Source organism: Toxotes jaculatrix, chromosome 1, assembly GCF_017976425.1.
Source record: "Toxotes jaculatrix isolate fToxJac2 chromosome 1, fToxJac2.pri, whole genome shotgun sequence".
NCBI lineage: Eukaryota > Metazoa > Chordata > Actinopteri > Toxotidae > Toxotes > Toxotes jaculatrix.
This window is the reverse complement of record NC_054394.1, coordinates 26,349,675-26,373,766: the sequence shown is the minus strand read 5'-3', so window position 1 is coordinate 26,373,766 and position 24,092 is coordinate 26,349,675. Positions and strand designations below refer to the sequence as shown.

Genomic DNA, 24,092 nt, shown 5'->3' with positions numbered 1-24,092 from the left:
CAGTTGCTTCCTATTCACATTCATCACAGTCAGAAAGTTAAATACAGAAGGACATGTTTTAGTGTCAACACTGGAGACTTTGATGTTGCTATAGAAGGAAGGGATCTCACAAATCAGAACTAGACCTTGCTCTTGTATGGATGGCTTGTGGTTCTTACATTAACCAGTGTGGTCTGTCATGGTCATCTAAAGCCTGAGGCATGTGTTTTGGGCCCCTGTGGTCCAATACTGTTCACGTCAATGTTTTTTCATCCCCTGGGTAGCGACACAATGCGAGCTGCAAGATTGGTCTGACAGGGCTGTGGACATGTATCCAGATTTTTATTTTAGTCAGAAGTGAAAGCAATTCAACTGATTTTGATCTTATTTGGGAAATTCAGTATGAAAAGTCCAATATGAATGATTTTTTAAAGGTTGGAAAGATCAGCTTTTACATCTGCTTTCCACTTAGTCACATTTAATAAAGAAATGATGATTCTCATCTAAAACACATGGCCTATTTGGACATAAAAAAAACCAGAAACAAAATGTCAAATTTAATATAGGAAATTACTCAGGAACCACAGCAAAACCTTCAAAACTACCAATCTTTCTATTTTGATTTGTTCTCAGATAAAAACAGCAGTGAAGTGTACATTTAATGAGTTAATCTGTTTCCTTAGTTAATTATCTAATCACAGACGAGCAAAGTCACAACTCCTTGACGAAAGTCAAAATTTTAGACATGTTAAAACATGCAAGTGTTTGAGTGACTTTTTGTATAATGAAATATATCATCATCAGAGTGACTGAGAGTGTAGTTATCTCACCAGAGATTTGGCCCTCATGAACGGAGCACTGACATTGCAGATCTTCTCATTCCTCAGTTTGTCCTCGGTGTAACACTCAATCTTGATGTCAGAGTTGTCCTGGATCAAAAATAAGAACAGTTTAGGTTAGCGCAGCACGTATCTCATGGAACCTTCTGGATCTCATGGACCACATGAAAGTGTTTTGGTGATGAAAAGGTACCTTGACTATGAGGCTAGAGAAGCGTAGATTGTGTGTGTAGGTGATATTCAGGCGAGCATTGTAGGCGTTCTCTCCTTTGTTCTCCAGTCGGACATCCACCACCATCCTCCTCCTGTTCCCCTCTATCACACGCAGAGATCCCTCCGTCCCTTGTTCGCTTAAATGGCGGCAGAAAGCACCACGAGACTGAACAGGCTGCACGCAGAACTGACTGGGAGGCAGGTAGGGAGGAGGAGAAAGCAGAGTGAAATCACAAGTAAAAGAGCAGCAAAGGATTGAGTCTATTTTTTTGACTTAGGTGTGTAAATACAGTATGACTGTGTTTTCTCATGAGTGTGCTGTGTGCTGCGATGAATGTGTGTGCCTACTTTCGAGTCATCAGGTCGGTCATACTCTGCAGCGCGAGGTCCGGTATGCAACGGTCGTCCTCGTCACAACCATTCCAGAAGGGCAGCTGGTCAAAGAAATAAGCGTTTGTGAGCCAAAGAAACGACTAATCCTTTCCCTTCCTTTTCATTGAGGACAAGCTGTCCAGATTGTCTCTCACCTCAGTCCTCACAACGGTAGGCCAGCTTTCATCTAGAACTGGTCCATGGTCTGGATCTTGTAGTCCCACTTGTACAGAAAACACAATGGGCCTTGCATAGTCTGTGGTCTCCTAATAAAAAACATTAAGTTTAAAGATTATCCTGTGGATTTACTCTATCATTGCACTTTATCTATGGCACTCAGCTGTTTTTTTCTTTCTCGGATTACACAGATGTACAAGAGGAGGAAATGCTGAAAAAGACATGATTGTGATCTCACTTTAACATACAGCGAGTAGAGTGTGAAATGTCTTTGACCAGTGTCTTGGACCAAATTAATAATGATATTTGAAGACCAAGGTAGCTGGGTAGAAAGAAGGTGCGTCTGAATACTGAGCATGTTTAACCTTCACATGATACATGATAAGTTTTCACAGAATCCTTTCAGCCATCCCACCTGGGGTACATAAGTCTTGGGATGTGTAATTAATTTACAAGTAAACATTAACATTAGCAAAATTAAGTAAACCAATATAATTTCAAGCCAGTTCTCTTGTTGAAAGTTACTAATGTCTTTGGAAACACTGGTTGCTCCCATCACGGGCCTCACCATGACATGGAAGTAGATGTGTTCGCAGGTCTCCTCTCCAGGCAGGAGGGTCAGGTTTTGAGGCTGCAGCCTGTTTGGGTTGTCCAGTATGGCCCGGGGATTGAAACGTCTCTCCGCAATGGAGACATTATATTTGATCCCTAGGGGGTCATAGGACGAGTTAATAGATTACACACTGTATGTGAAACTGTGAAAAAGCCTATTCTATTTGTGTTTAAGTGTTCCTAAGATAGATGGGCCTCTGTTCTTACTGAGGTTAGTGCAGATTAATTGACAAATGGCAGCGACAGCGTCTATGGTAAATGACATCACTGTAGCAGTGCAGAGCAATATTAGCTTGACTCATACATATGATGAATGTGTGACCAACATGTACAAGAATCCAAACCCTCTGGCTTCAGTACTGGGTCATTTCCAAGCCACATTGTTTTAAAGGCTTTCCATTTATTGCATCTTGTGTTCATGACATGAAAAAAAAAAAAAAAGGTTGAACTTGTGCATGTATTGTGTTGGAAGTCAAGTAGAGAATTAGAGAGCTGGAGAAATCTTATTGTCTTGCACAAAAAAGATCTGGTCAGGATTCAAAATTGGAAGTCATTCTTCGTTTTTCACCACATCATAATTGTTATTATCAACAAATATAAAACATTTTTCCTTTTTTTGATGAGAAACACTCTGAGTCTGATTTTTCCATTTTTAAGAACTACAGGGCTACACAGCAGCACCTATCATCAGTCAAATCACTACAAGGGATATCTGAAAAGTAGTTGTTTTTGTTTAAACACCACTCTCAAATATTGTAAAGAGATATTTGCATATAAAGATTAATTTGACTGAGACAGAAAAAAAAGTTCCATTTTATGCAACAGACCACTGCGAACTCACAAACACCAGCACATCTGCCGCGCATTACTACACAGACACGACAATAAGATGAAAATGAAAGAAACATGTTCCACTATATGCAACCATGGAAGACAAGATAACTCCCTCTGCTCTTCCTCTGCGCTGTTTTGGCACATCTGATGGATTTGATAAAGATGTGGAAGGGTCAAGAGGTTAACTCAGAACACGCTCCCCCTGCACTTCTACCTCCTCCTCCTGAAACACCGTGAAACCAGACCGTGCCATGATATCTCTTAAAACAAATTGTGAGCAGAGAAACCTCGCATTTATTTGCAGGTGGGCTACACATCTGCAGGACTGAACTGTCCATGTGCTGTCAACCAAACAATGAGAAACACCTCTCGGTTTTAAGCCGAATAAAATGAAAAAGAGATAAACTTGTAGATGCATTCCAACCAGCATTCCCACAGTAAAAGGAACATTTGACACCACCCGTGTGGTTCAGATGTACCACCTCTGGAGGCAGTAGCATTAGCTTTGGCAGAGAAACAGCAGTGAGATCAGAACCTCTTGATGCTAGTAAAGACACATTTTGCTTTGGCGCCACTCTGAATGGAAGGAGCCATCACAGTTTTTATGGGAAGCCACATGGTAAAAAGTCTGTTGGATCCAGGACATGAAGGATATACATTCAGAGGGCCGATTACCCCTTTCTCACTTGAAACCAGCCATGTTTCATCCTGTCACGTACCAATGTCCAAACAACAGCTGAACTATATTGCAACTACAGATCCAAAACATACATTTTTCTGCTTGAGCATATTGGTAAAAAAAAAACAACAACCAAAAAAAAAAAAAAACCCCCAAAAAACAAAAACGGTCTGTTGAAGGTTTGACAGCTTCCAGGTTTGACAATACAGCACTGTCACATCTTTCTTATCGCAGAAACTAAATATGTTTAAGTGGTCTACATGCTCTTTCAACAAGACTAGAGATTTGACAGGCTGTACAATAAATAAAATTAACTAGGCTTTTGATAACTGTGGGAAGACGCTGAAGATCAGGCAGGGACAAGGGAAGGAACTAGGAAACTTTACTGTGCTTCTACAGCGGTGGATTATTTTTGCTGGCTTACCAATTTCCTGTGTGGGAAGAATGGCTGTCCTGGCAGTGATGTTGAAACATACAATGGCAGACATACAGGTCACATCTTTGCCACCTCTCTGACAGTCCTTCACAAAGATGTTGATCTTACTGGGCTCAAACCTGACAGTGGCATATATCCGGATGACACTCTGTGACCTGTGAGGGCGTAGAGATGTCACAGATGAAGCAAACCCATGACCACTGAGACTCAACAATATTTCTAAAAGTATGATTCTTTCTTTCTTGATCGATTCTTGCATTAAAATTTAGCAGTGAGCTAATCACATAAGGGATGAGAGAGGATGTCTTTAAAATAAGTGATTACATCTATTAATAGAACTGAGCCCACCTTATACTTTTTTCAGAAATAACCGCAACAACAACTTTTGGTAACAGTATTATTTTCTGGGTGAAATACTAACCAAAGGAGAACAGCTGCACCAAGGGAACCCACTGCCAGGTCCACTAAACCGTCATCGTTCATGTCCATTGTGCCATGGATGCTGCGGCCGAAGTACTGCAGGCCAGGAGCCAAATCTGCCGCTGCTATCCGCTGAGAAACAGGCAGAGGGAAAAAAAAAATCATAATGACAACGACCACAGCTGAGCAGCTGTATGTGCAATTAAACTGTGCAGTTCAAGTTTTCAGGAAATACAGCATGCAAATTATTTGAAGCCATAATAGCAAACAGACATTACACATTTCAAATGAATTAGTCAAGAATAATAAAAATTCCTCCATCATTCTGAAAGTATTTCAGTACCTCTTAAACTACATTGCTATTTTCTTGGTGGTAGTGTAATTGCCGCACAGGCTGCATCCGATTAACTTAATTTGCTGTCTGTTCCTCTTGACTGACAGTCAGTAATCTTTCCTGTCAGTGCAGAGACTGTTGTTGTCCACCTGTCCAGCAGCTGTGCTCAGTGTGTTCCTGTCACCTACAGTCACCTGATCCCCACACCTGCCTGAACATCACCTGCCTGAACATCACCTGCCCCTCATTGCTTCATCAACAACTCAGTACATATCAGCTCCTGTTCACCCAGTCCTCAAACGAATAGCCTACAGTGTGCTTTGGAAAGTGGCCACCGGTAAAATGATTATAGTCAAAACATCTTTTAACTGCACTGTCTGCACACCTCCTACCTGTTTGTATTTGCGCAGTATTCTGTTGTGCTGGCAAAAGAAAACATAAATGGCTCCTTTGTGGTCGTCTTCCAGCGGGGCTCCCACCACCAAGTCGTTGAAGCCATCCCCGTTCAGATCAGGGACCGGAGCCAGTGATGAGCCAAAGCGAGCGTTCTGGCCACCGTTATGGATTTCCAACGCCCCTTCAAGGATAAAACGATTCTGAGGGATGAAGGGAAACATAATTACACTAAACCTTGTGTCATCATATTCATGAACTCATAATTTGTTATAAGGCATATCTTAAATCATGCTTATGAATGTTTTTGAATGTAGCTGTTTTCCCTTTGGATATCATTTTATAAATATCTGAAAGCAACTGTCCCTTAAGGGATAGTTTGGATTTAGACACAAGAAGTTGTTACTATATACTCTGGTGTTGATGTTGATAAACAGACATTAGCTTTAGGGGGAAGTTCCAGATCAGGAGATCTGGCTGCTCATCCCAGAAAATGAACTGCAACAAACAGGGTCAGTGAACAACAACATTTTTAAGCCACAACACAAGATTTAAAAAAAAAACAAAAAACGGATGCATTTCCAAAGTTTAATTCTCCTATCAGAAATCACTATGTCCACATATGAGAATGGAACTCACTGCTTGAGCGCATCAATATTACTAACTACAGATAACTCCCAGCATCTTCTGTCAAAAAGATTGAATTATGCGTTAAGGGGTTAATGCTAAAGAGAAACAGATTGCCTGGAAAATCGCACTCAACACACAAACTGACACTGATACTGACACAAACAAAACGTGACACGCACATGCATGGACAATATACAGAAAGCCTACAGTTACACCATGCACATGTTGTTGACGTAACGTGAATGCACACACAAATACAAGCTGTGAAGGACAAAAGCTTTATTTTAAACAGAAGAATACACACACATACTATCTGTTACTACTGTGTATCATGTCTCTGGTGGGGGGACCCCTGCCTTCTGGCACAGCTCAGTTTTCCAGTCAACTGATCTGTTCTTTAAATGATCTGCCACTCATTTATTTAGTCATCTTATGATACCAAAGGAGAGATTGTTGTCCTCTCTGCTCTCCATCCCGCTAGGTTTGTTGTTTCCATTATCTCAAAGCCATATTTAGACAGCCAGTCATGCTGTGATTTATACAGAAAAAAAGCAACAAACAAGAATTTTTGTTTTATCTTTATTCTAATCAAACAGAAGATAAAAGTTGGATCAACTTCTGTGTTTTCCACATAATTCTGCCTTTTTGAACTCAAATAACTTAAACATCTGGCAACAAAAAAAGTGAGGAATTTTACCTTCAGGTCATAAAAGGATTAAAGAATGCCATATAGCTTTAGTTCATTTATTTGAAGTTCTATTCTTAGCGAGTGTTAAGTCAGGAAAATTTCCACGTCTTTGAAAGGAACTACCGGCTGGATTTTTTTTTTCTGAAAAAAAAGCTTTCTGACAAAATGGAGCCAAATACTTCAGTCCATCAGTAGTCATGCATATCATTGCTCCACTTGGCGTCCCAGTTCATAATATAATTTAGGGCCGACAGACGAAACATGAGATCACTTGTATTTTCAGTTGAACAAATGGGAAGGGAGTTGATTAAGGAAGGTAGCTTTGACTTCTCTGCTACCTGATGTGTGCATGTGTGACAGGGGGGGTGGGGTGTGTGTGTGTGTGTGTGGGGGGGGGGGGGGGGACTGATAGAGAAATGGGGAAAAATATATTCAGCACTGTTTAAATTTGAAACATATGGTTTGCGTGGAGGCCATGAAAGGTCATGACCAGTCTGCAGTGGCTCAGGTTAAAAGTACAACTTCTATACGTGTTAGACAGCAAATGGAATTTTAAATTTGACAAGCTTTGCAAAGACAGCTCAGGGTCAGCTTGTCATTGACTATCTGTACTTATAATAATGCTCATCATTGTTGTGACTGCATCCCAGCTATACATTTCTAATAAGGCAATACATTCTTCTCATATAGTGTTAAAATTAATGTCTATGGCAGATAAAGCCACTCAAGCTGCTCTGTGAGGCCATAGGCTCAGTGGTGCTTTGACTTAAATGCTAATATCAGAATGCTAACATGCTGTCAGTGAGAATGTTAAACCAATAATAACTAATTACTGTGAACACAGCATTTACATATTGTCATCACTTATTTAATAAACCTTGCCTTTACACATGATATACAGCAACAATCATCCAGTGTTCACTTTTGGTTCTGTTTTGGTCTCCATCAACTCCAGAGGGAAATATTCAGCTTCATAGCTAAATTCTCCACTGTGTTCATCACTAACTGACTTTAACTGTTTCTGTTTGCTGTTTGGTGCTGGGGGGTGGTGGTCACAGGGTTTTTAGAACCTTTTCAATGAAAACAGTTGTCTGCTGTGGCCAAATATGACAACATCTGAGGGGTAAGAGTAAACCAAAACAATAAAGTTGTGGGATGGAAAACCAAAACAATGAGCGACACTATAAAGAACCAGAGAGCTGAGGGAAATTGCAGGCTAGGGTGATAATTCTCTGCAGCAACAGAAAAACATCTCCTTTTTTTAGTGAGATACTGACCACCATTGTCATTTCTAAAGCCAAAGTAAGTCTGCAGAATTATGTGGATGCGGATGTGGATGTGAAATATTCACTGTGACAACAGGGACACATTTTTGAACCAGGGCGTTCAACCCTAAATAGTTTTCCAGAACAATGTCACTGTGCAGCATCTAGACCAACACCTGAATCAACCACATCATCATTATTAATTGCCCTGAACATGTGGTATTACTGTCCTGACGATGACTGACATTTTTAAATAGTGATTTCTTTCTGTTTGTGTTTTTGACTGTTCAGCTTCGCCTGCCACCTGTGATGTGATTTGGGCCACACCAGATATTTAAATACCTCTTCTATGCCTGTTGAATGGATTCAAAACAACTGAAGACATTCATTATTCCAATGAGCAAGACAGACCTGGAACACCGGGATCTTTCCTTCTATTAAAGAAAGTTTGCGCCTCCAAATGCTTTGCTGGAAACGGGTTTAAAAAGGGCAGAATACTTTCCTGTTGAGTTCATTCTACACATCTAATAAAGTCTGCACACTGGCATGGCAAAGCTTTCTCATTTGATGTGCACATTTAATCTGGACAAGGCAATGTGTCAAATGTCTGTCCGCAGCATGTCAGTGTGTTAAATGTGGAGCTGGAATGCAACAGGGTCTGGTTCAGTGGGTGTTACTGGACACTTCTGGTGAGGTGTGTTAGAAATTACTGGGAACGTCTGGAGTTTGAACAGGTGTTGACCCAGTTCTGTGCAGTGGGCGGCATGGCCCAAAGTTGATTAGTACCAGTATGTGGCCAGCACCTGTGTATTTGTTTAAGTTTGCAGAGTTTATACCTACCAGCTCTGTCACTCTGTAAATGTAGACCTTTCCCTTCTCCAAGCCTGCACTGAAGAACATTGGTGCTGCCACTAAAAGGTTGTCAGTGATGCCATCCCCATCAATGTCCACAGGTGCAATCTCACTGCCGTAATAGGAGCCAATCTGAAAGAGACATATACTGTATGTATGATCATTATCTTTCATCAGTTTTAACCCTTTAAACGCAATCAGATTAGTACACTGTTGCATGCAAAAGTGCATTTATTTTATGAATTAAAATCCCATAACAAATGTTGACTGGTACTATATAGCCTTGAAATTCTTGACTTTTCCCCCACTGTTTGTTGAACCACATGTTGTTTGGTTTTTCATGATTCACTGATGGTCTGGAGTAGCTTTTGAGGTTAAATATTGCAAGCAAATGGGAGCCTGTGTTGTGTCACAGCAAGGGTCAGAGTCCTGATGCTTTTGTAGATGCTCAGACTGTGAAGGCTTTACGGACAGAAACCGTATTAGTCACTGGAGTGGATGGAACATCGTCTATTGGTTTTCAGATTAGAAACATCTGCCTATAAAAAGCTCTTTTCTCAAGAATTGTTAGATGAAAAAAGTTCTCTTCAAAAAAACATCTGCTGGTCTGGATAAGCCGTTGCTGACAAGGTACAATGTAAGCTGCTGCAGGATCACTTCAGACTCGCATCCTGTGAAAAGCTGCCAGTTATGAGTGTAGCAGTCATTAACACACAGAGCCGTATGCCCTTGAAATGATTATCTTTTTTTAAACTTTATGTGACAAATGTGAGAGAAGGATTAAATCCCAATGGATGATCTGCTGGACCATATTAAAATATGCAGTGTTAAAATTATATGACATCTACAATAATAATTTATGGCACCAAATCAAATAGAAACAGTAACAAAGATCAGATATCTTTGCATACTGTGAATTCGTCTGTATGTCAAATCTCACCATCAGTGCAGCATGTTATGTTTATGTCATTTAAACTGTGTAAGTGGAGCACAGTCTTTTTGTTCAGCTTAAATTTCAAACTGAAAATCCTTTTGGCAATCAGCCTTTTCCACTGAAAAAATAGTCCATGTCATGATAATTTTTCCGGCCATTTTGTCTCATTTTATATGCTCATGAATTGGAATAATTCTAATGCTTTCCAAAATCAAATATACAGACTATGCTGAGTACCAAAATGTCAAAAACAGAGAGAAAAACAGGATATCTATCCCTAAAGCTGGCTGAAGCAATATCCTACATTGCCAGTTGTGATCCTGGTTTTTATGCACATTATGCACATGAGGAGATGCACCCTGAGGATGTTTTTCTTTATTTTCCTCAAAAATTTACTGTAACTGTATATAATGTAGCTAAAATACCTTTACTTTTCAGGACATGAGTCACACCAGAAAGTGGCACAAATTCATCTGTGTGTGTGTTCACAAAATTTTTAGAGGGTAGTTGCTAAACTACTGTAGTTGGCGAGCTAACTGCTAACGTGCTTTCCAGCTGGGAACAAGCTAGTGCTAGTCAGTCGCAATAGCTTTCTCTTACTTCCCCTCTGGCATTTTGAACTCAGAAGTGAACATCATTTCATTCAACAAAGTTTAACTTGACCCAAAAATATTTATTAAAAATTGCACATATTTTGTTTCGCCCCCACGAGAAAATCTACTGATTGCAACAATTCCATTTAAACTAAATGATTTTCCGCCATGGTTCAGTTGTTTTTAAAAGCTGTGTGACTGGGTCTTATTTGATCCTAAGCTAAATATTATGTGTGCTTTACCTTATATAAATATCAGTGTTAGGTACTAAGTAAATTTAAAGCTATTACACATAGAATTCAGGGTCAGGAAGGTCAGTCTTTGATGCCCCCTAGTGGTAGTATCAAAATCAACACTGTGGCAGACAGCAATGCATACTATCAGCAGTCTTAAAGCAATTAATAGACTCTAATGTCTACTGTAATATAAAAATAATTTATGACGTGTCCGTGTAATCACATAAAAATCTACACAAAAGATCTTTACTGACTCTTATGCAAGCAGTGTTTTATAACAGTGTTTTATAACATTCGTTGATGGACTGTGGCGCTATTCCAAGCACGCAGCTGGCATTCATCTGATAAACTTTTTTATTAAGTAGGGCAAATGCTGTATGGTACTGTACCTGGTGGCCCTTGAGGGAGTGCAAGATGGTGAGGTTGCCCGAGTTCTTCAGGGTGAAGATGATAACTTTGCCGGTGTGGTTAAATCGTGGAGCTCCTGCCACAAGTAGACGACCATTTTTGGCTGACACCACAGACGTCACAGTATAACCTAGTTACGTAAAACACACACACATTAATTCTGCCTCTGCTCACAGACAACAACCCTCTGAAGTAAGAAGTAGATTTAGAAATTGGTCTTACTCAGTCTTGCCAAACTAACCCATGTGGGATATTAATCATGATTTTATACTCCATCTTTTTCTTCTATTGACTATGGATCTGTAAATTAAGTAAATTGATAACTTGATAGTTCATTGTAATTAAAAAAAAACCCAGGCACTGCACTTTATTGCACTGTTTGAGCGTGCTAATGAGTGATGGGGCTGACCTTTAAGTTGAAATTCATAGCAGTGATCTGCATGACTCAAGGAAAAACTGTAAAACGCTGCAATTTGAGGAGTTCAAACTCAGTGAGGTGCATTTGGTTACGCAGAAGTGGCTGTTCTGGTTTCTCAGCTTTCTCGGATTTCTTCTTCTATTTCTTCTATTTCGTCTTTTCCCACTAAAAATTCCACTTACTCCCCATATACTTTTCCACTTTCATCTCTCATCTTCATATCCCTTTTTTCTCCCGGCTTTAACTTTCTCCCTGCCTGTTCAAAATTATGCCTCCACCTCATATTACTATTGAGTCTAGAATGGCTTCCATTGGCAGCCTGGCGGAGAAGCTCAGACACAAACCACTGATGGTAAAAGCAGAGGTCTGTGGTGGTGGAGGGAGATGGGGTTGGATATGATGGGAAGCACTGAAGCAATGGGTACACTTTTTAGAGATAGGTTGCAACTCAGACAGTTGATGCTAAACCACAGGTCCTCTATCACAGCAACCATACATCCTTCCACCAAAATGTAAAATGTAAACAGAAACTAAAGCCTGATGAGCACAACAGCAAATAATCAAGGGGCATGAAAGTTTAATCTTCATTGTTACAATAACAACATTGTCCTCTACATATGTTTAGGGTGTTACGTACCCAAGTAGGCACCATGGTTTTTGAGCTCTTCAGGGAACTCCTGTGCATAGGATGACTTAGGAGGGACCACCTTCCCTTGCCGTGTTTCCTTCAGCACTGCTCCGTTCCAGTCATAAGCCCCAACAGCACCCACCAGAATCCCATCCTGTAGATGATGTGCAGTGTAATATACTTATATACTTCATGTGTATGTATTATTCACACAGCACAGTAAGTACTATATATGATGATGATACACTCACAGAACATAACACTCTTTGACCACCATTTTGGAGCACCGTCTGTGTGTTTTGCTCACCGTAGTTCCAGTCAGATTAATGGTGGTGAAACCTAATCTTGTAACAGTGATAAACACAAACTCTGAGGGAGGTCCTCATTACATTTTCTGGATGACTTTAAAAGGATATGAAGAAAATCTAATTAGTTTACCCGCCTTTCTCTCTCCTACAGAACATAAGATCATTTTCATGAAGATTTTGCTACAACAGAAACATATTCAGGTTTTTAGAAAAAAGAATTATATTGAAGTATTGATTTTAAGACCTTATTTAAGACCTCTTCTCTCAGGAAAGTTTAAAAACTACTAGTGGAAATTAAATCATGACAAATTAACAGCTACTTCATCAGTAGCACCACAAAAGCTACAGCAGAATATTTTAACACAATGACAAACCACAGTAAAAGAAAGCACCAAAATCTGCCTTAAAGTCAATTATCAAATCACTGCTAAATCTCGATCAGTGCATATTTTTAACTTGTCATTCAACAAAGGAAACAAACCAGCAAGTGTAATTAGCTTCAGACACGAGAGGGGCCGGAGGAGGAATTTTCTTTCTTCCATGGTTCACCATACTTTGAATCACTGACACTATAATTATGGGGTTCATCTGCTTAATGAGCTCAGTTTTTTTTTTCTTACCATACACATTACGCCAACAACACATTTTCCAGTGTTTGAGCATATGCCAGAAGGCTTGCGATTCCTTCCTGAAAGATGGAATTGAGTGCTCACCACGCTTGCACGACGTCACTCTCTGAGAGCAGAGTTATGCCAGTGTGGTTATCTGTTTTGGTCAAAATGGTCTCCATGGCAAATGAATGAAGCCCCAAAACAGTTCAACCTTATAAACCAGTGACCTATTTCTGCTGCAGCTGCATGTATGGACAAGTGCCTTGCTTTGGTTCGTACGTCAACTCTTTATTGTATTGGAGGAGTTGTGGTTATAAATAAGCATACTAAATTTGTATAGAGAATATATACATTTTATTCAAGCTCAATAAATGACTAATAAAGGAAGAAGCTAAAGGTAAGCTAAAGCTAAAGAAGCAAAATGTTTTTAATTTTACTTTTATTGTTTGTATTTAACATCAAGCCTTGAAATTATTTCTCAGCATTGCTTAGTTACAGTTACAGAATTCAGAGAAACTGCAATGTATGCAGATGCATGAAACGTCTGGATAGTATATGACATAAGCAGCCTTCAGAGTTGGCACATGTCACATTCAGTAAAACCATCTGGGCTTTCAGGACTGTTTTCTCTTTTAAAGCTCTGACATTCTTTCCAATAAGTTATCCTACTCTCAACACTCACGTTGGTGTTGTTGAGCATCTCTGGAATCTGGCCTTGTGGACTGAATTTCCAACCATTCCTGCCACCCAGCTGCAAATTCTGCTTTATATTTATTTTTCACCATAAATGGGATACATTTATTTCTCCCTTGACAAATCACACTGTGAAGGGGAACTGGAAAATCAAAGCAGTTGCATCAGCAAATGTCTGGACAGAACCAAAAAGAGAGGAATGGAAATCAATTAATTGGTATGAACAGCAGGTACAGAAGAGATGTGCCTTATCTTACCCTCCTCCGACTATGTCACCCTGAAAGCCAGAACACCTGCAACTATCTGCTCTCAGATACAATCGAAAACCTCTAGGAAGGAATAGGAAAAACAACCCATTCTGAAGCAGAATTGTCTCAACTGTGTCTCAGCTTCCCACTAATAAGTTTCCCTGGGGAACAAGTGGTGTCTTATTTCCCATCACTGCATAGCTGAAGTGGAAAAAGGCCTGTCTCCTCTGTCAGGGGCTCCTAAATCAGGATGACCTAAACCTCTGGGGCCACACAGCAGGCACCCCAGGGGGGAATGGAGGCTGATAAATGGCAGGTTTGTGGGGAGGAGTTATGATGCACCAGAAATTGAGACAATGTGTGTTGTTCTATATGTTGACAGATGGTATGAGACGACGTGGTAACAGAAGTCAGACTCACCTCGACGTTGTGTGCGGAAAATCCTGCCTGAGACATCTGGAGGCCAAACGCTGTCCCATTCTTACTGGTTCCTGTGTAAACAAGTCAGTCTTTTAGAGTTTTGAACCAGACAAACTTCCAACCACAGTTAAATTTTAAGGAGAACGGCACTGAAGTTTCAGTGTGTATGTTTCACATTTAGGAGATTTAAAAGATATTTTTAGGTACTAATTGCAGCAGGCTTAGCTGCAGCATGACTGCTAGGGTTGCAACATATTATTACTTTGATGATCATTTAACCTTTTAATCTGATTAATCATTTAGCTTCTAAAATGTCAGAAATTTATAAGAAAAGGCCCATTGCAATATCCCAGAGCCCAAGGTGACATTTTCAAATTGCTTATTTTATCCAACCAGTATTTTTCCTTGATAAATAACTTGGTTGATTATTAAAACGGTTGTATATAAAAGTTACTAAGTTACAATATGAAGCTGAGCGAGAAGATTTTCTTGCTGTGTATTTTTAAGCAGCTTATTTCCAAGAAATTAGTTTCTTGAAAGACCTTCCAAACTGAAGATGCGTTCTCCAAGAGCATCCACAATATCCTTCAGTGCTGACTCGTCTGTCACATTAAAGAAGTGTTTGTCATCTGGGTCACTAGCGATGTACTTGATTTCATTGAGGAAAGCCTCAGGGTTGATTCCTCTACGGTTGTAGTAGCCGAGGACCTGTGATGACAGTATCAAAGTATTTGTCAGTCCATGCATGAAGTACTTGAGTGTCAACCAATTTCATTAGCTCTTTGAGAGGTTTTCAGAAGCTTTTGATTTTCTAACCCAGTGCCAGTGCTGTCACCAATTCCAGTTGGTTTTCAACCAAATGACTCCAGAGTTTTTGCTCAGATGCCTGTGCCCAGGTTATCCATTGGATGGAAACACGTGTACCATTGGCATTACCAGCAGTGGCACAAACCAAAGAACCATGTGGTCTGGAGGAGATCATTTACACCTTTAACTGCACTTCCAAAGAGCATGTGTTTGGAGCTCTCTGAGGACTCTGAGTGTTTTTGGATCCCGTTTTAACTTAGATCTTGAGAAACTTGCTTTAACTGGACTCCATGAGGTCACCTCATTAATGTTTATGGTGTTTTAATGCTGCGCAGGAAATTTATTAGCCATCAGAAAAGCAAGTGGAAGCTCATAAAGTGTAAACCATCTAAACCAGGTGAATAATAGTTCTAGCAGACTCACAGCAATGGCATAACGGGTGATCCCATCCTTCTCGCTGTCCTCGATGGCTTGCTGGAGATCCGCACTGTCATGTGACTCTCCGTCAGTTATCACTATCATCACCTTCTTGGCACCGCGGCGACCTCCTTGTTTGAAAGCTTGTGAGCTGTGAGAATATGTTGGCTATGCTCAATAAAATAAATTACAGGATGGAGGAGCAGTGAAGTAGTGATGCTCAGTTTAGCAAATGGAGATACTGTACCGCGCTACGTTGATGCCCAGAGCTGTGTTGGTCTCCTCGCCCCCTCGTTGGTTGATACTGCGTGCCCTTTTCACCACTTCCTCAACTGATTTGTAGTCACTGAGTTTGAATTCATGAACCACCTTCTCACCATACTGAACGACTCCAACCTGTCCAGAGAAACAAGGACAATGATCTATCACAATCAATAAGAGCTCAATCGTCTTGCAGTTGACTACAGTAATAATTAAATATATAATTCTTCTATAGATTAAGTCCACTCCATTGCATGTATCCAACAAGTAATATTACCAATATATCTTATCTTCTTTTAGTATTCCTTCCTTTCTTACACACCTGTATTTGACCTGGTCCAATATAGAACTTCTGAAGAATGTTGATGAGAAAAGCCTGCACTTCATACCAGGGGTAGATGGAGTTTGAGCCATCCAGAACGATCACTATGTCCATGTAGGTCTCACATCCTGAAAAACATTTAAAGATGAGATTTAATCCTGAGTATACATGGAGAAAACAGATGTTCATAAATGAGTAAATAATCCCCTGCTGTGACTAAGAACGGACGAATCTTTGTCAAACTGAAAAATTACTTTCAAGCTTACTCTGAAAGGCAGGAGCAATCGTTCTGGAGAACTTGAAGCTCGCATTGACTCTGGAGCATATGCCAGTGCTGTAGTAAGAGCTGCCACACTCATAGGACCATAGCGGCCCACAGGCCTGAAACATAAAAGCGAGCATTTACACAAGCAACATTATCGGCCTCAGCATATTACAAAAAGTTAGGTTCATGCTCTCAGAGAACTTATGTAGGGAGAGCTGCAGTAAGACAACCATGTAATCAAAAAACAATCTTGTGGGATTTCTATCAAATGTGTTCTTACTTACTCTAAAGTTCTGCAGCAACAGACCATTACTGTGTTATATCTCAAGAAGATAAACCCAAGGAGTTTTAAACCCGTTCTCACCACAAAGCTGTTGTCTTTAGGGTTAGATGTGAGCGTCATTCCCAGCCTCATCTTGTCCTTGCGCTCTGATACGTTGGTCAGAGATATCCTTCCTTGAGGGAAAATGAATCTCACTGAGATGGTCTTGGATACACAGACTCATATATACATAAATACAAGCAGTATCCTTCAGAGACCAAACAGAAGTTCCACCATCTGGGACTTTGGTTTGTTATTGCTGTCTGGGCAGCCAAACCAGTGTCTACATCCTCAGATCTAAACGTTTACTTGACAAAACTTCATGTGCCTACCTCACCAGCATGACACATGTGCAACCCATATGAAGGAGCATGCGGTGAGATGTGTGGTATAACACACGTGTGGAAATGTACATAAACCATTTTAAAAAATAGTAAAATGTGGAATGATTGGTATGGTCCCCACAGTTCTGTCTCACACATGCCACCGTGATGCTTACGGAAACACAAACATGCTGACATCTAAACAGTAATACATTTTTCACTGCCACTGTATGTAGTGTTTCTTGCGATTCCCTGGTAAGAATTCAGTGGTGTTTGTGATACTATACCTAAGTTGAGTTTGGAGCAGCCATTGCCATTGATCCGTTTGTTCAGTGAGCATTTATAAACATCCCCTGTCTGGTAAGGGCCATTCATTTCATACGGGGCACCCACTAATAACCTGCAAAAACCCAAAATGCAAAAGTTAGAATCACTTAAAATCTATGTCAGTATTAAAGTGCACTTTACACAAGTTGTTATTTATTGTCTGTAAACAGATAAACAGATAAATAGTAATGGTACAGAAAGATTACCAATAACCTTCGTTCTGTTTAAACTGGTCTTCATCTGGTGTCTAATTCTCTGAGGGAATATGACTGTGACTGTTAACACCAGTCACCCAGACAAAACACATGGGCTGACCAAGAAGGTTTTACACCTTTATTTATCCAGGGAGTTTAACTAAGCATGTTTAATCATGTCCAGCAGCACTAGACTTCACACCCATAAACAGTTCCACACAGTCACACCCAGTAGCTGGCCACTACAACCAGTCATCTCCTGTGAGTAATATCCTATCCTGTATCTTAAGCTATATTAGCAGAAATGTGGAAACACACATATCTCGTCACATACACTGCATGGTACATTTCTGTCAATGTGACTATGCTAACAGTCTGAAGTTCAGCAGGTTTAAAGATTTTAATGTGTAAGAACTGTCGAATGCATACTCCCTTTAATGTTCCTTAAATGTTTACTATTTCCACCCTCAATGTAGCATGTTAACATGCTGACAATTTGCATATTGCTATTGAACACATAGTAACACTAAGGCTGAAGGGAATGTCGTTAGTCTGATCATCAAAAAACTGACTCTGCACACCTGAATACTGGACAGGCCATTGGAGGACAGACCTTCATTATAAGATATGGGCCAATATACCGGATGAGGGCCGAAGGCCGTAACATTGATCTCGGAGAGAAATAACCATTTCACTTCATGAGAGTTGTTTGAATAATAAAATAAAATCAGTGGAATTGTGTTGTCATGGACCACCACAGGATCTAGATTTCCTCAAAGAGCAGTTTTGGGCGCTGGACATTCTTTTCACATGACGTGATGTTTGCTAGGAGTGAGTCCTGCACTTGACTTCACAGTGGGTTTCCTGTGCGGGGTCAGTGTGGTCTTATAAATGTCACTAAGAGGTTTTAGATGACTTGATGTGAAGGAGAATATAAAGTTGTCCAGCGCATTTACTTCAGGACTGATGGAGAGCATAAAGGACTTAAAGAGAGCTATAAATAATATGCATTTCAGAGATAAGAACTCTTTGTGCTCTGTGAGGGAAACACAGGTTAATTAATCACTGACAATCTAGAAAGTCCTTTAGGGTTTCATGCTATATCTTGTGATGTGTGTCTGTTTATCACGTGATGTCTTTTAGATGAAATGACAAATAACCATTTCTACATCTCAACACTCCGCTGTCACAAGGTTCAGTGTCCAGTTGCCTCAGGTTTTAATATTTCAGCAGATTACATGGCACAGTCAGACTGCCCTGAGCTCCATTCCTCCGTTATAATACAACCAACAATGGAACTAACTGTCCCTATGAAGAGTTTTAATAATCACAGAAAGAAAAACAGCTATAAACTCTGTAATTTAGTGTTACATTAAAATTAATTAAAAAGGAAAGAGGTGTGATCAGTTTGTCATATGAACCAACCATTTTTACTTAACTGTTTCTATCACACAATAAAAATAAAATACTATATCATTACCATTAATTAATGCATAATCACTGCACTTTGCTTCTTGCTACTTTACTGTTACTGTTTAGTGGGAATGTTAAGTCCATAAAATCCGTGCATAAAGTAAAGCGTCCCAACATGAAAAGTTGTCACTGTTTTTTACACATATTAGTTTTTTCGCTCTTTTTTTTGTTGTTTTATTTTTTTTGGCAAATTTCACCTAATTCAAACATTCGATGGCAAGCTGAAGGCTGTCCTAAACTAATCACATTCCTGGAAAAGCATCAGTAAATACAGTAGGTCAACTAGGAATTTAAACAACTGTGGAGTCCAAGTGAAAATCACAGGGAAGGCAGTGAGCAAAGGAGCAACTCCCAGTTCAGTGATGTCCCAGAGGAAAGACACTCGACACCACTTTATTGCAAAAGCAGACCATGGCCAACCTCCTGCATGGACTTCTAGGTCAAAGTCTAACAAATAAAGAAAGACAGATCTTAAGGTTAAGGATTTCTAGGCCAGGCTCAGTCATGATTCCTGGAGTTTTGAAAATGCTGCAAATTCCCAAAAAAACACTTGGTAATATTTAGTATTTAGCAGAAAGGCGTGCAGTCAGAACCTTCGCTCTAATTTTCTAAGATCAGCATGACGTAACACGATTTCAGTGCAAATCAAAGGTGTTCTGGGAATTCCAGTGTATCAAGTATGTGGCGGAAAACATTTAATTAATTAGGGCAGAACCACAACAACAGATAAGAGTTAACAGTACTGCCTGGTCCAGAAATGTTATCTTTCCTTCTCCAAGTTAGTCTCTTGAGCCCAGCCAGAAAAGGCATTTGAACTTTGCTGTCAAAAAAAATGTTAAAATGATTCAGCTCACAAATTAATTCATTTCTTTGTGCTATAATACATATACAGATGTATACATATGTATATATGTATATGTCAGCAAATACAAACGAGACTATTCTCCGACCTGGGTGGCAAGCTTCTGCATACAGTTGAAGGAATAAATAAATTTATATTGACTGAAAATGTAACGTACAATTCCATGACAACTGGGTAAACTGAGGAAAATCGTGTGATATGTTTAAGCTCCAGCACATTATTGGACTTTGTGGTGAGCCTTTTCATCTACTGCTTCCAAGGTCGAGAATGAACTTCCAGTCTTAAATATATTTCTAGTGTTCATGTGGCCTGCCATCTTTATTCGTGATTTTCTTTCTGTACATGTCATGAGTGGTATATTCAAGGCACATTCACAGAATCATACCAGTTATGATTTGACATTTTACAGCAGCAGTTGAGGACAAGAGGAAATGTTGTTCAAACAGTCCATCACCGCACGTCAAACAGCAACTCATATGGAAGTAAGCTTCAGTGTTATTGCTCCTGAAGCCAACTTTTAAAGTCTCACAGACTCTGGAAGTCATTTTCACCACAGTGGCTCCAACAGAGTTCATACTTTCATAACTATTAATATCCTGATTATTACTTCAGTTATTGCTATCCCTTGGCAAGAGGACACACTGCAGCGTAAGTTCAGGTCAGGATACAGCTACCTTGATGAAAAGGGACCATTGTTGCCTTTGACTTGGACGCCTGCCTCCGGACCTTCTGAATTTCACCAGGGGCTGTTCAAACAATCATGTTCCAGAGCTCATTAGGTTCGAATGCTAGCATCGGCGCATCATCGCTGCAAAAATGGTAATGATGCTGAAAGAAATAACTTGACCCAAAATGAATGCGTGGACATTTTCTACCATGGTTACCAGGGAATACAGGATTTTGGGGTTTGAGGAAGTGCCATCCCCAAGCCCAGGCTGTCATTAATGTGGTAATGTTTTTCATATTTGGAAGGAGGATATGTATACGCTGTGAAACCACATCCCTGCCCCAAACATGAGTGTGCTGCTCCAGTGTCACGCTTGCTCATCACATTCCATTCATCTACATTAACGGGATATCTGTTCTTCTGTTAATGCTGCCTCGTAAATCAGGGGGATTGTAATGGTCACATAATCATTTTCCAAAGACATTTATTTAACACGCCTACTTCACTTGAGAGCATTGACCGGACAGTGAGAGGGTTATTGGAAGACATGGGATAAATTTACAAGCACATACTCGTTCCTTCAACTCATTGTCCTAGAAGGCACTTTGGTCTTTTTCAGCTTGAATATTGAGTTTTGTTTTTTTTAGTCATGTCGGTGGGTTGGTCCACCACTTCCCTCCAGACTGAAATATCTCAACAACTACTGGATGGATTGGATTAGATGAAATTTGAACAGACATTTATGGTGCCCACTGGATGAACGACTGACCTGCAGACTCTGATCATCTGCCTCACAGAGCTGCTTGCATGACTGTAGACTCTTGGCTCTGTTTTTCAGTAATTTGTTTTCATTGTTTCTCTGTGCTACAGCAGCTATCTCCTTCCATCTTAAATACTTGATTTAAAGTGAATGCTATAGACATTACAATCACATAACTGTGATGTGTTGTGTCTGAACTGAAATTCAGTAGATCAAATTTTGTTTTCCTACCAAACTCAGGAGGTGCAAAAACACTTTTCTTTGCAGTTCTGCAAATGAGCTAAATAAAGGGACAACTATTTAAGGCCAGTGGTGAAAGACTTCACAGAGTCCCTGTAGTTCTTTGTGGTGTTCAGCTCGTAACTGAGCTAAGGAGTAAAGGTCAGGTCTCCACTGAGGAGACCTGGTATAACTGTAGAAAAATAAACAGTGGAAATAGCGAGTGGGAGGCTTTTGTGGCGTATGGCTCGAGCATGCAGGTCCGCGTATCCCATCAGGTTTAAATACCCAAGCTCTTTGCCAATTGGAAGTGATGTGGCCTCTTCTTAGCTCCCCAAAGAGTGTCTACTCTGGCAGAGTGTTTAGAGCACCGTAATGCTGCGTAGACACGTGAGGAAATAACGCATTCTTGACACGATGACCTTTCCTCAACTTGGTAGCTCTGTCAGCAGTTGTGGACAGAAACTGTCAACAGACCTGACACTGATATCTCAACATCCTGATGTTTATGAAATCAAATATTGTCAAAAAATATATATATATTTTTCTTACTCTCTTAAATTTTGATTTGCAAAATTGTGCTGTTTAAACCATATGGCTGGCTATGGGGAAAAAAGTCTTAAGACTCAGACAAGTTTGTTTTTGTTTTTTTTCTACACACACTCAGATACATGAAAGCTCTTAGCAAACACTTTCTTAATTTGGTCCTTTTGAATTTAGCTGCATGCCTGTCTTACTTCAGGATCGGGCCATAAAAAAACTTTTTTTTTTTTCTTAAGAGTCACTTTCCAGCTGTGATCCTGTTCCTATCCAAACACAAAGCTGAGGGTTTTGAGAAATCGGACAACTCTGGAAAAGTTGACAGTGCTGCAGTTTGGCAAAGATGCTCACAGGCAACATTGGCGTTTTCATTTTTTAACAATTTAAATGCTCTTCAAATCTGACTTGAGGTGAGTCCACTTGAGGGAAAAGGCATAAATGGCCAGGGACAGCATAGAATGTCTGCTGCAATTTATAGTACGTGTAATGTGTATCACTCAAAAACGGTTTTCTAACTGACTAATGTAAATGTGAAGTCACATTTGTGAATCCAGTGATCCAGGCTATCAGATAAACATGCAGCAGAAATGCCCCCCTGGAGTGCTGACACTTGGTGAGCACATGTCCTGCTGCAGAGTTGCTGATGGACACTTCAAAGACGGATTTTCATTCACTTGAAGCAAAAAAGAGCAGATTTTGTCCTCATGTGCGGAAATATTTGCCTCATCAGCACACTCAGTTTGGGGAAGACATAAACCTCTTAGTTGACAAACATGAAAATGAGAGACGTGTGGAGTTAGTCATCACCGCTCTCATCCTGGGCACGACTCTACGACAAAGCATCACTGATATGGTACCAGAGATGGAAAGCAACAAGTAAAGCACTCGAGTGCTGTGACAAAGTTTAGTGTTGTTTATATCCATTGAGTGCCACTTTATGCTTCCATACGCAATACTTCTATGTGTGTCCAAATAAATTCCCGTACATTTACTACATATTTATTTGTCAGCTATAGTTGCTACTTTCTCAGTGGATTAACAATGAGATTATTTTTAATCATTTTAACTCTCCTTTCACACTTGATAATTCATTCTGTTTTCTCATCAGCCTCAGATCCTGCAACATTTCTCTTCGCTTCTCTTCTCCTCTCTTTCTTTGACATTTCTTGGTCCAGCTGAGAACTGTCAGACTATGGACTGCACACACTCTCCCACAGACAGTGTTGCTTGAGTATGTGCATGCAGCTGTGTGTTCACATACCCACACCTACGCACCCTGCTGCACTGACTTAACAGGCCTTTTTAAACTAAAGTCACATGGATGAGTAACCTGTCTACTGAGCAGACAGATGACTCATAAGCAACACGTAAAATTAGTTGGAGACTCAGCACTATGGATCACAGCAGGTCCAGCTAGACAGTATACTGTATCATTGCAATATTATAACAGTATTTTATAACACTGTTAATACATTTAAAAATAGGAGACATTTAAAACAATATTTTCAATTTGAAGATTTTCCACCACTTTAGTGTTCTTCCATACGACGACCATTTTACTGCTTATGAAAATGAGACTTTTGTACAAGACGTATGGACACCTAATAAAGATGCCAGAATCCTGGTCCTCGGAGCTCCATGTGGTGGTGTGCTGTTTGCACAGTCTATGCTTTACTGTTCTTCCACTGCAAATGTTCTCACCTCGTTCTCAGACATTTACCTCGGCGGAGGCAGCGTCTCTGGTGACCTTTATTCTACACATGTCAGACTCGTCAGACCTTTTCAGTTCTGGTAGACATGCTTGGCTGACAGTTGCTCAGAATGGTAAAGAGGTTGGATTTTACAGCGAAATTGACAGAGTGTGTGTCCTGTGTGCCCTGTGACAAAGGAAGACTGACTTCTCTGAGCTGACATCTCTTGCTCGTCTGTCAGTTTATCCTCCATGCATGTCCTAGTCCCTTTCTGCTCACTTAGAACACACATTTGCATTTCCAAACCACTAACCCACCTTACAGGATAAGACTAGTTATTCTATATTTTTATCATTGTCAAAAAAAATCACACGAAAAGACCAAAAATCAAACCTGTGTTAGTCTGTATCTCAACACTTTCT

The 24,092-nt window shown here is 40.0% G+C and overlaps 1 protein-coding gene across 1 annotated transcript in view; it reads right to left on the bottom strand.

Moving 5' to 3' along the window:
- The window catches only part of itga11a (integrin, alpha 11a), a 37,022-nt gene that overhangs the window by 9,741 nt on the left and 3,189 nt on the right, over positions 1-24,092 (bottom strand). The window contains exons 2-20 of the mRNA XM_041035165.1: positions 17,225-17,337; positions 16,657-16,748; positions 16,294-16,408; positions 16,028-16,155; positions 15,692-15,840; positions 15,451-15,595; positions 14,763-14,928; positions 14,221-14,291; positions 11,950-12,094; positions 10,876-11,024; positions 8,712-8,855; positions 5,288-5,491; positions 4,563-4,693; positions 4,130-4,296; positions 2,149-2,288; positions 1,559-1,669; positions 1,380-1,465; positions 1,012-1,222; positions 810-908 (exon numbers count right to left, since the gene is read on the bottom strand). Of these exons, the coding sequence (XP_040891099.1) occupies positions 810-908; positions 1,012-1,222; positions 1,380-1,465; positions 1,559-1,669; positions 2,149-2,288; positions 4,130-4,296; positions 4,563-4,693; positions 5,288-5,491; positions 8,712-8,855; positions 10,876-11,024; positions 11,950-12,094; positions 14,221-14,291; positions 14,763-14,928; positions 15,451-15,595; positions 15,692-15,840; positions 16,028-16,155; positions 16,294-16,408; positions 16,657-16,748; positions 17,225-17,337 (2,566 nt within the window). The remainder of the gene's footprint in view (positions 1-809; positions 909-1,011; positions 1,223-1,379; positions 1,466-1,558; positions 1,670-2,148; positions 2,289-4,129; positions 4,297-4,562; positions 4,694-5,287; positions 5,492-8,711; positions 8,856-10,875; positions 11,025-11,949; positions 12,095-14,220; positions 14,292-14,762; positions 14,929-15,450; positions 15,596-15,691; positions 15,841-16,027; positions 16,156-16,293; positions 16,409-16,656; positions 16,749-17,224; positions 17,338-24,092) is intronic.